The following is a 12,153-nucleotide window of genomic DNA, read 5'->3' on the forward strand; positions in this document are numbered from 1 at the left end:
TTTGTGTCTCTCTCTCTGGTTGCCGTCGGTTCAACGCCGCAAACGCGGAGACATCACGCCGTACCCAAGCAGAAGATCATTATTATCCCCTAACATAACAGCGACTAAAAAAGGATTATCATCCTGCCTAAAAGAAAAGAAAAGATTATCCTGGCAAGCTAATTAAGGCGAGGCAGGGTTTTTATTTCAGTCGGTCAAACACGCCAACATGGCGACCCACCGGGAAGGAAGAAGATCGGCCCGGCCCTGCCCGGCCCGGCCCGGCAAACAAATCAAAGCCGAATCGACGACCGTCCAAGCAACGAACCAACTGTTGGTTGTATCCATCGGTGGGTGGTCGGCCCCGCTGACCGGATGCCAACAATCTCCTGTGCCGTGCGACGCCATCCACATCCACATCCATCCAAGTGGAGGCATGCGTCCCGTCTTCCCGATCCATCCATCCAGCGGGCCGCCGCCGGCCCAGCAGAGTTTACTTCCCGCGGGCCCCGTCACCACGTGGGCGCCTCCACCGCGTTGTCTCTTCTCGAAAAAGAAAAAAACAGGCACAGGCAGATCCGGCACCGGCTGACGCGCCAGCCGGGTCCGTGTGCGGTGCGGGCGCGACGCAAAGTCACCAGCCGACCAGCGAAGCGCCGCCACCCGGCCCACGGAGGAGGAGGGGGATCAAATCGCATAAATACCACGGCCACATCCCCGGCGGGCGGCGACAACACAACCGCAGCCGCGCACACGCACGCACCCAGCGCCTCGGTACCATCGCGTCTCGCCTCGCCTCGCCTCGCCTCGCCGCAGGATCCCTCCGGGCCGCGCCGAGTGGAGCGGGAGGGGGTGGGGATTTGGTTTGTGATTTGCGGATTTTCGGTCCGGGCGGCGGGTGCGGCGATGGGGGTGCTGTCGCGGCCGGAGGAGGTGGCGGCGCTGGTCAGGCTCAAGGTGGCGGCGGGGCGGATCAGGCGCCAGATCCCGCCCGAGGCGCACTGGGCCTTCGCCTACGACATGCTCCAGCGGGTCTCCCGCAGCTTCGCGCTCGTCATCCAGCAGCTCGGCCCCGAGCTCCGCAATGCCGTAACCGCTCGCTCCTTCTCCCCCCTTCAACCCCTCCGATCCCTGGAATCCCTGAGGCACCCACGGCCGCTGATTTTGACCCTTCCTGCAGGTGTGCGTCTTCTACCTCGTGCTCCGGGCCCTGGACACCGTCGGTCGGTACCCTCACTCCCACCGCTCACTGCGTTTGTTTGAATTCCTTTTGCCGCGTTTGGTACAACCTTTGACATGTTCGGCTTTCTTTGGCTGGGACCAAATTCATCACCGCTTTCCTTTTTAGTACCCACCACCGTTTACCCACTCTGATTAGCCTAACTGCAGAGGACGACACTGGCATCCCTAACGAGGTCAAGCTGCCCATCCTCCGGGACTTCTACCGCCACATCTACAACCCGGACTGGCTTTTCTCATGTATGCATCACATCTCTCTGCTTTAAGAACAAGCTGTCCTTGTGCTCAGTTACGCTCTTCTTCCTGTTGATCTTATCATGTACTTTGGCCTTCAGGTGGAGCAAACGACTACAGGGTGCTCATGGATAATTTTAGACAAGTCTCCACCGCTTTCTTGGAGCTAGGCGAAGGGTAGTGATTCCTGTTCCTCAGCTTCACAGCCCTTCTCATAATTTTCTCTACTACTTTCCTAGTTACCAGTATGTGGTTGGGAACTTGTGCCTTCGTACGAATTGTCCTCTTGTTGTTTTGTCAAAAGTCTTTGGGGGGCACATCAATCATTTAGTCAGCACTGATGCCACTTCATAAGACTTCTTTAATTTTGTATGGAGCTTTTATTGGCTATTAGTAGTGAGATTGTTATGTCAGTAAGGTTTGTAAGGGTGGAGTAAAAAAAGAATAAGTAAAATGCTCGTAGTTACACTTACATGAGAACCATACAAAGAAAGAGATTACAAATAATTGAATAGTCGGATGTACTTGCATGTTCTGAAGATTTTCTTTACTGTACTCAGAATCATAAACACTAGAGCGTATGCCAGCTTTTGCTTGTTTTGTGTTGAATATTTCTTCCAGGTGGTATAAATGACACACCCTCACATGTTTTGTTATCTGCATACCATTTGTACAGTGGCACTTTAATTTGTGAAGCCATCATACCATTAGTACACTAGACACAGTTTTGCCATCTAGCAGATGTTTATATGCAAGAAAACAAATGTCACATATATACTGTCCGTCTTCAGAACCTGTCTATTAAAGTCATCGTATTATTACTTCACTTGTTGCAAATGAAGCTTTCTTTTCCGCATTTGTTTTTTCCATCAGCCACAGTTTGTCCATTAAGTGCAGGCAAGTTCTTTTGAAACTTGCAGAATATAATTATCTTTCTTTTGTTTTCAGATACCAAAAGGCTATTGAAGAAATCACTAGGCGAATGGGAGAAGGAATGGCTAAATTTATATGCATGGAGGTATGTTAATCTAGATCACCCAATATATTCAATCCTTCTTTTTTCCTGCGGTCAAGTTCATCAATGCTTTCCTTTTCGCATCTGGTCTGAAATTTCTGTTATGGGTTGTCTAGTAATCTGTTAATGTTTGGTCACTCTACATAAGGAAGACGGTTGGGAGCATTGTAGCATAGATAATTGTAGCTGTCACATTAATAAGACAAACACTTTGCCATGACTTTCTGATGTACCACATGAACTTTGATACAGCCAAACTTTCCCTTGGTGATTTGTGATCAACAGTAAATATGCTACATGATTATCTCGATTGGGACATTATGACTAAAAAGCTACTCCCTCCGTCCGGAAATACTTGTCATAGGAATGAATGTATCTAGATGTATTTTAGTTCTAGATACATCCATTTTTATCAATTTGTGCGACAAGTAATTCCGGACGGAGGGAGTATTTGATATCATATTTTGTTTGGGTGTTGAGATCTGTGAATAGAAGTGATGCATGTTTAACTTGCTTGTAGTTATTAATTTACTTATTATAAGCCTTGATATCGTTATTGGGAACACCTTTATTTTGTAGGTTCAAACCATTGATGACTATGATGAGTACTGCCACTACGTAGCAGGGCTAGTAGGGTATGGACTTTCTAGGCTCTTTCATGCTACTGGGACAGAAGATCTGGCTCCGGATCATCTTTCAAATTCAATGGGTTTATTTCTACAGGTATGTTTAGTTCAATCAAATTTCTGTACTTGCACGAAATAAGAACTTGCTTTTTACATTTAACTCTCTAACTAATATTTGGACTTCCAACTGCAGAAAACCAATATAATAAGGGACTATTTGGAGGACATAAATGAGATACCAAAGTGCCGTATGTTCTGGCCTCGAGAAATATGGAGTAAATATGTTGATAAACTTGAGGTACATCAACCCATCAACAAGGGAATTGCATTATGAATCATATTGTAAATTTAATGCAAAACTCTGGTGCTTGACAGTAGTTAAAATATTCGATTGAACAGTCAATAATGAAATTTAAATGTCCAATCCAATCCATTTACCTTTGTTGGAAAGTCTACAATCATCATAAATTCATCATCCCTTTATCACATTTTTTTTGTTCAAGTAGCACCTGCAATTTTCAGCTCCACAATGATGCATTTGTTTTGGGATATTTAATCAGGATTTGAAATATGAGGAAAATTCAGAAAAGGCTGTGCAGTGCTTGAATGATATGGTGACCAATGCTTTGATCCATGCCCACGACTGCCTTCAATACATGTCAGCATTAAAGGACAATTCCAATTTTCGTTTTTGTGCGATACCTCAGGTACACTGTAGTGCTAGTTTTTCCTGTTACAGTCTTCAGTTAAAATTTCCTGTTAAGAGTTTCACTGTCTACTAGGACTAAATAATGCCCTTGCAATACACTGCCTAACAATCTAGTGGTATATAAGTGAAACTTGCTCATAGCTCAGAATAGATTTATGGTACTAGCCATGATTTATGATAATTGAATCTTTATTATTTTGGTTCCTGGGTGTAATTGGTGTTGCTAGTGGTAGGTGCCAAGGATTAAAGATAGGTATACCATATTATTGTAATTGACGTATTACATTCTGTGGAAATCAATAATGATTAGTTTTATCCATGGCACAAGGTTGTAACCAAGGATTGATCTAGACCAGCACACAATTTTCTTTTGGATCTGTTGTGCCTCCTTTTTTGTATACACACTCAACATTTGTACCCTTCCTAGTGGAAATAGTTGCTACTCAGGCTAGTTTTCAGCAATGATAACATAAAACTTATGTTACAAATCACTAGCTATTTTGCGATGTTAGTATCTTTCATTGTGTGTCATGGCTGATTGGCCTTCTAAATATTTGAGTGAGATATTTAATATTTTGCTCTTGTTTTTACCATCTCCATCAAAGTTCAATAGCATTCCTAGTTATACAGTGGTGGGTGGTATGATTTGACTTGCCTTTTTTTGTTGAAGTACGATCTTCCTCTATTCTTGAAACAACTTTATTAACCACACATATTTTTCAACTGTTTGTATTTTCAGATAATGGCAATTGGGACCTGTGCTATTTGCTACAATAATGTGAAAGTCTTTAGAGGAGTTGTTAAGATGAGGCGTGGTAAGACATATTTAGTTCAAGTTGGCAAGCTGTACTAGCCTGCAATTTACCAGAAAATACCCGTTAGATCACCTCTTCACACCTTCACACTATGTTTAGGAATTTAATGTGGATAAATTGAGTGAGGCGTTTTGGAGCTCGGGCTCCATGGAGCCTTCTTTTTGAAAACCCCAAAATTCATCAAAATTCGTATTTTTACATTTCAAAAAAATCTGAAAATAAATATGGATATACGTGGAGGCATAACACACATGTGTGTAAATTTTTAGAACAAAATACGTTGAAACGAGATCTATGCAAAAAAGACAAATTTGTGGCATTCTAACACATGGTACTATTCATCCCAAAAGTTCATGAATTATTTTTTTTTGCACAGATCGCATATTAATGTATTTCATCCTAAATTTTTGCACGCATATACATTTCATCCTTGTGTATGTGCATATTTTCTTTCAGATTTTGTTGAAACAGAAATTTTGAATTTTGAATTTTTCAAAAAGAAAGGGTGTCATGGAGCCCGAGCTCCAAATGGCATTTTCGGGATAAATTCTGCTATACTCTACTTCTTTACATCACATTTCTACCATATGCATTTTATTTACATAGCGTTGTATGGTTGTTGTATGAATAGGAATCAACACGACAAATCACATCATGGAGTGCTCGGATATTCCTTGGCATCAGACAACTGATATATTTTAGTTTAATTTTTATTCCGCTAATTTTATATTATTTCCCGAACTGACGTAGGATCCACCGTAGGCATTATGATAGTAGTTAAATTATGACCATTGTTATTGTGTATGTGTGTGCGTTGGGGGGTGGGGGTGGGGGGTGATCAATAAAGATGTGAACCTTTCGAAGTGGTTTGCGGTTTTGTGTTCTTCTCGGACAGATAGGTTAACATTTGAGTAGAAGAACCTCAGTTTTCGTAATCAGATAAGAAGGAGCAAACTAGAATTTGCTTTTGTTGTTGTGCTCTTTCTGCCAAAACTGTTATTATTCTTTTAACCAACTGCTACTTTTATTTGCCTCGCAAAAAAATTGCCACTTTTATTTAGTCTATTGGAATAATTTGCATATTTCAGTCATGTGCAACTTTCTGTTTGTTCTGACCTGACCGGCAACTTAACATGCACTCCCTATCTCTCAGGGCTGACTGCACGGATAATTGATGAGACAAAATCGATATCAGATGTCTATTCTGCTTTCTATGAGTTCTCTTCATTGCTAGAGTCGAAGGTATGCTCTGGAGTATGGATGCAAAGAAAAATGTAGTCTAGCATACATATAATTGAACGTTCAGATATTTTGCCCTGTTACAGAAACTTGTTGGAATAATGTTTTCATTGTTTTGGCTAAGACAGTCTTGTAGATTTATGGATCACTTAGAATGGCTTACGTTTGAGCTCAGAAATCAATAAGTACGTAGCTATGTTTCAAGATGATGGTGGGCTAAGCTCCTAAATTCATATCTATTTGTATAAAGTTGACATTTCCTTTTTGACCATCTGATAATTTTGCTCCAAATGGCCAAGTTTAGGGAAAACTCCGTACTGCCCCTCACCCTTTTTGCTGTTAGTGATGACTTTTCATGGTTACCTCAGTTGTTGTCTAGCTGTGATTTTATCCATAATATGCTTGGTCGCCGTGTCCAGATTGATGATAACGACCCAAATGCTGCGCTGACACGGAAGCGTGTAGATGCAATAAAGAAAACTTGCAAGTCATCTGGGTTGCTAAAGAGAAGGTTTGTTGCATGATTTAGAGTTGTACTTTACTGCTGATATCTTCATCTTCACTGATTGTCTGATTCTACAGGGGATACGACCTGGAGAAGTCGAAGTATAGAATGCCCATGCTGGTGAGTAATAACAATATCTATAAGCTGAAAAATCCTGCAAGTTCTCTGTTGTATAATTGTCTCAAGCCGCTTTATGTGACATCCACAGATCATGATTGTGCTCCTGTTGGTGGCTATTATCCTGGGCGTGCTGTATGGCAAGTGATCTGGTCAACATGGTCCTTTTGTGTTCTTCGTGGCACCGCCTCGCCTATATGGTACGCTGATCAGTTTCGAGTAACAGCTCGACGATATTTCGTTTGTGCTTAACAATGCTGATTGGGAACTGCATTTTGTGTAGGTTTTGCACGTGTACCTCCTGACTGCAGATGGATATGGCTGGTTTGCATGTAGTATTGTGCTATGTACCCTGCTGGTGCCATGCATGCTAATTGTTTTTGTTCTTTATTTCTGTCGTCCCATGTGTTGTTTGAGCATGTAATTTGTTTGAATCTAGGAGAGACTTTCTTGGTAACATGTATCCTATGAATTTGGCGTGGCGCCTTGGTTGTCAGTGATGCTACATTTTGTTGATTTGTGAATGTATGTGATGCATAATCGTTTTGCTGTGCCACCTGAGCAATTTGGTTACAGTTGTCCAACAAGCTTGTGGTTGGGCTCTCTCTTTTTTTCTATGGGGCATGCTACGCGTCGGTCGGCGGATCTTTTTATAAAGATCCGCCGCCTCGTGAACCATCCGATACATTGATGAATCTATATGCGTCTTTTCTTATTTTTCTCTAAGAAGACTCTTGTTGCAAAAAAAAATCTTTTCAATTTTTTTGCAACGAGATCCGTGTTGCATAATCTTTTCTTTTCAAATATTCTGTAACAGGACTCTTATTGCAGAAATTGCAATAGCATCCTCGCCGCATCTGATTTCTGAAACAAGATCCAAGTTGCAAAAAAAAAACACTTCACTTGTCGTTGGATTGTCACCGTTCTGAAACAAGACATGCGTGACCTACTGGGCCACGCGTCAAACGAACAGGCAGCCGACGCCCTGGGCTTGATCGGCAGGCTGATCAGAATCATTTTCATTTTTCCGTGCAATGGGGAAACCCCAGCAGCATTAAGTTAGGAAAACCACTTACGTGATGCCTCCCTCCCTCTCGTTTCTTTATACTCGCTTCCTACAACTCTGCATTGTACTAAAATTAGTATAAATTTTTAACACCTATTTCAAGATTTTTTTTTTTTTGAACGAAAGGGGTTCCCCCCCCCCCCCACCCCATTTTTATAAATGAAGCAGAAAGCTCACGAAACAGCTACATAGCAGTTTTAACGAAGCAAACCGAAAAGTAAAGCACGGGCAGAACCCAAAAGGAAAACTGTCCTGGGAGATGAACAAGGTAGTCTACTTATTACAAACCAAAGATAAACTATCAAAGGAAGAAAGAAACTAAGGATAAAAGTCTTCAGATCATCGCCAAGCAATCCTCGGGATCTCCCCTCGACGCTTGTCCAGCAGTCGAATGAATTGCTTCAGTTCGGTTTGTTGAGCAGCGCCACAAAGAACTTTCCAGCGAAGCAAAATCCCTCTTAACTTGACAAGGTTGCAGTCCAGACTTTTCCATTTGCACCCCTGAAAACAGAATTCATTTCTTAATTTTCATATACTTCACAAGGAGGCAACAATTACCAAGTTAAGAACAGGTTTCTGCTTATTAACTTTCCAAAAGGAAGCAACCTCACTAATGCATCTTATTCTACAAATCTTACAGAACTCAGAGATAATATCCCAAATCAGGTTAGAGTTCACACAGTCAAAAAACAAATGCTAGATAGATTCATCTTCACTACAAAACAAGCAGGTTTTATCCTCAATTGTTTTCCTTTTAGCCACATTATCTCTAGTCAAAGCTTTGTTATATAGACACAACCACAAAAACACATGTATTTTCTGAGGACACAAAGTTTTCCATAAAGAATCTCCAAAAAGAGATACCACACCTCCAAAATTGATACATTTATAGAAAGATTTAACAGAATAAATACCTTTTGATTCCAAATCCCAAATAGGAGTATGAGGAGAATCAGATAAAGGATATTTATTTATGTGATTAATAAGCATCTCCCAATCACTTAGTCCCCTGCTATCAACACATCTTATAAATGATAATCTAAGTGTTACCCCATCCCAAACCTGGGTCACAGCACATTCTTGTTGATTACAAATGTCAAACAAATTCCAAAACCTGACTTTAAGGGAACACGCCCCAGTCCAAGTATCATGCTAGAAACTGACATTAGCACCATTGCCTATATTCCAATGATAAAAATTTCTGGAGGCTTGTAAAGCCCAGGAAACACTTTTCTAGAAAGGAGATCCAAATTTTGTTTTGGTCCAAAAAATATTTGGACAAGCCACATCATATTTATAAGCAATCACATTTTTCCAGTCCCGAGAACTACTCATAAAAAACCTTTTACCCCAGGAAGCCAACAAAGCCATATTATAGTCTCTAATATTAGAAATCCCTAAACCTCCAAATTCCTTCTTTCTAGACACCAGCCCCCATTTGGCCAAATGGAATTTATACTGATCCCCCATATTGCCCCACAAGAAGTGAGCCATCTGGGAATTAATGGCACTGATAGCCCATTTAGGGAACTTCACAAATGCCATTAGATAAGCAGGGATGCTCACAATACAAGCACACAGTAGTATAATTTTCCCCCTGAAAGTAAGATACCTACCCAACCAACCAGAGATGCCTTTAATGATCCTATCAATCAAAGCTTGTAAGTCTTCCCTCCTCAATTTATCATAGTGAAGAGGTACCCCAAGGTATTTAATAGGAAAAGATCCTATATTACAGCAAAAAAATCTGGGCAAAAGTTTTGGCCCTGGACTCTTCAACATTAATAGTAATTAGATCACTTTTGTGGAAATTGATTTCCATCCCAGAGAGATTCTCAAAGCAGGACAAAATCCATTTAAAATTCTTTGCTTTTTCAACAGAGTCCTCTAAAAAGAGGAGAGTATCATCTGCATATTGTAGGCTAATTACCCCACCAGGAATAGCATAATCAAGCAACCCAGAGATCAGTCCCTGACCAGCAGCTTTGTATAACATCTTAGAAAAGACATCGGCAACTAAATTAAAAAGAACAGGAGATATTGGATCCCCTTGCTTAAGCCCCTTACCACTCATAAAGTAAGGGCATGTAGTATCATTCAATCTAACACTAAAAGTATTTTGAAATAAGAGACACTTGATCCAAGAAATTCACTTAGGGCAGAAACCCCTAGAGTGAAGCATTTCAAAAATAAATCCCCAACTAACTCTATCATATGCCTTTTCATAATCTAATTTGAGCACAAGTCCAGGTCTATTAGATTTTTTTTACCTCATGAATTACTTCATGAGCAAGGACCACACTTTCCAGAATATATCTGTCTTTGATAAAAGCAGTTTGATTTGGGAAATCAGTCTATTACAAATAGGAGATAATCTGTTGGTAAGAACTTTTGACAAAATCTTAACCACACAATTGCTAAGACTGATAGGCCTAAACTTTTTCATGGCATTGGCTTCTGGCTCCTTAGGGAGTAAAATAATTAAAGCAAAGTTCAGTCTATGTAACTCCAAATTGCCTTCCTCAAAATCTTTCACCAGGGCCATAAGATCAGACTTGATCAAAGCCCAAAAGGACTGATAAAAGAGAAAAGAAAGGCCATCAGGACCAGGAGCACCTATTTACTGGAGTTATCTTTTTAATCTGCAATAAGTTTTGTCTGAAATCAGACTTGGTAAAGTTTGATCGATTATTAATGATTACAATATTAATTCTATATTGTTAGATGCTTCACATAATTAATTTTCCAATTGTATATCTTTAGTGTCATAGATATTGATATACTTTAGTCTGAACTTGGTTCAACTTCGAGTCTTTGACCTAAAGCAAATTAAAAAAAACAAAGAGGTACACACAACCCGTGGTTGAATGGTTAAAGAGACTGTGGTATTGAAATCAGAATTTAAGTCTCGATGCTCGTATTATTTATGTATTTATTTTAAGATTTTTGATGATCTGCATTCAGGTAGGAGACGTTCTCATCGGCAACGAGACACTTACAATGACTTTGTAAATCATAAAGTGATATGCCGCTTCAGTCTTTCAAAGATGTTCATATGAATAGGGTGCATGTTGCGTGCATAGGGGTGAGTATTGTTAAGCTTCATGCACTAGCCAACGCAACCAAAAGTACAAAATGATGGAAATGGCTATTGCAATCCACATATACTGTAACACATCCTCTCGCGTGTTGCGAGGAAGACAAGTAAAACACGTGCAACTGGAAAAGAGCGACGACGCACGAAACTCATGTATGATTCAAAGAGGCCTCTACGTTAATACAAAGGGAGGCTACCAACAAGGCATGACTCTCATGTGTTGCGGAAAAGACAAGTCAACACGTGCAACCAGAAAAGAGCGACGACATGCGGAACTCACGTATGACTCAACCTCTACGTGAACACAAAGGGGGGCTATCAACATTTTTTAATAAATTGTGAAAGTTAGGACTTGAACTCAAGATCTTAGTCTGATATCATGTGAAGCTTCATTCACTAACCAACACAACAAAAAATCCGAACTAATAAAAAAGACTAGCAATCCACATATACTCCCTCTCACGTGTTACGCAGAAAGTCAACACATAGACAAACTCAAAGGTATAGCTCAAGAGGCCTATACATAAACAAATAGAGGGTGACAACATTTTTTGAATAATCCGCGAAAGCCAGGACTAATGTATGCTACATTTATGATGTATAGTATATCATATTCCCTTCCTCTAAAAATACTTGTCATAAAAATAAAATATATATAGATGTGTTTTAGTTCTAGATAAATTCATTTTCATGTATTATGTGACAAGTAATTCCAAACAAAGAAAGTATGATGATACAATATGTGACCTTATTTATCGTCATGTATGATACATAATAACATATAACTTACTATGATACAGTATCATAATATGATATTTTTCAATTTTACACAATCACAGTTGTCTAGCTAATAAAATAAATAATATCATATGTTGTCTTATTTATTGTCGTACATGACACATAGTAACATATAATTTATTATGATACAGTATCATAATGTGATATTTAACCCTCTTTTCCTTTATTTAATTTTACACAACCACATCTAAATTGTCCGACATCTGAATTGTCTAGTTAACATGCATTACAAGCAGCCTAAGCAAAACCCAGGTAGAAAGCACACTTGAACTAAGGAAGAACATGACGGACCTCAATAAAAGAAAAGACACCAAGTACAAAGTCTGCCAAACTAGTGCAGCCAATATAACAAGAAGCGCATCAGTAAAACATGACGGCAAGTAATACGGTTTGACTGGAGCAGTGACTTTGCATGAATTCTGGATGGATACAATGGCAACAAATTTGTCATGCAACGTGTGACAAAATATTTTGAAGCGGGGAAAGTCAAATTCAAATCAAATAAGAACAAAGACCATCGAGAATTTCACAATATTATATTTTGGTATGATTCCACAGGGCAAGCAATCTCTCTCAGCATTCCATGCCGCAGGCAAGCGATAAAACAGTCGAGCAGTAAAGCATCCAATCACTATTGCTAGTAAAGTAGGAGCGCAACAATGACCACCAACCAACCAACCAACTCAACAATGACTACAAAACTACAGCAGCAGC

The 12,153-nt window shown here is 40.1% G+C and overlaps 1 protein-coding gene across 1 annotated transcript; it reads left to right on the forward strand.

Annotated features, from left to right (window-relative positions):
* Nucleotides 1–870: 870 nt before the first annotated feature.
* Nucleotides 871–7,030, forward strand: LOC123452848 (squalene synthase 1-like). The gene is made up of 14 exons (XM_045129568.1): nt 871–1,068; nt 1,160–1,202; nt 1,369–1,458; nt 1,554–1,629; nt 2,401–2,470; nt 3,047–3,190; nt 3,287–3,391; nt 3,654–3,800; nt 4,542–4,617; nt 5,771–5,859; nt 6,276–6,367; nt 6,439–6,481; nt 6,570–6,678; nt 6,762–7,030. Exons 1-13 carry the CDS (start codon nt 886–888, stop codon nt 6,624–6,626), a joined length of 1,215 nt encoding a protein of 404 aa, XP_044985503.1. The 5' UTR covers nt 871–885; the 3' UTR covers nt 6,627–6,678; nt 6,762–7,030.
* The last annotated feature ends 5,123 nt before the right edge of the window (nt 7,031–12,153 follow it).

The sequence above is a fragment of the Hordeum vulgare genome, chromosome 5H (genome assembly GCF_904849725.1).
Source record: "Hordeum vulgare subsp. vulgare chromosome 5H, MorexV3_pseudomolecules_assembly, whole genome shotgun sequence".
In the NCBI taxonomy this organism is placed as follows: Eukaryota; Viridiplantae; Streptophyta; class Magnoliopsida; order Poales; family Poaceae; genus Hordeum; species Hordeum vulgare.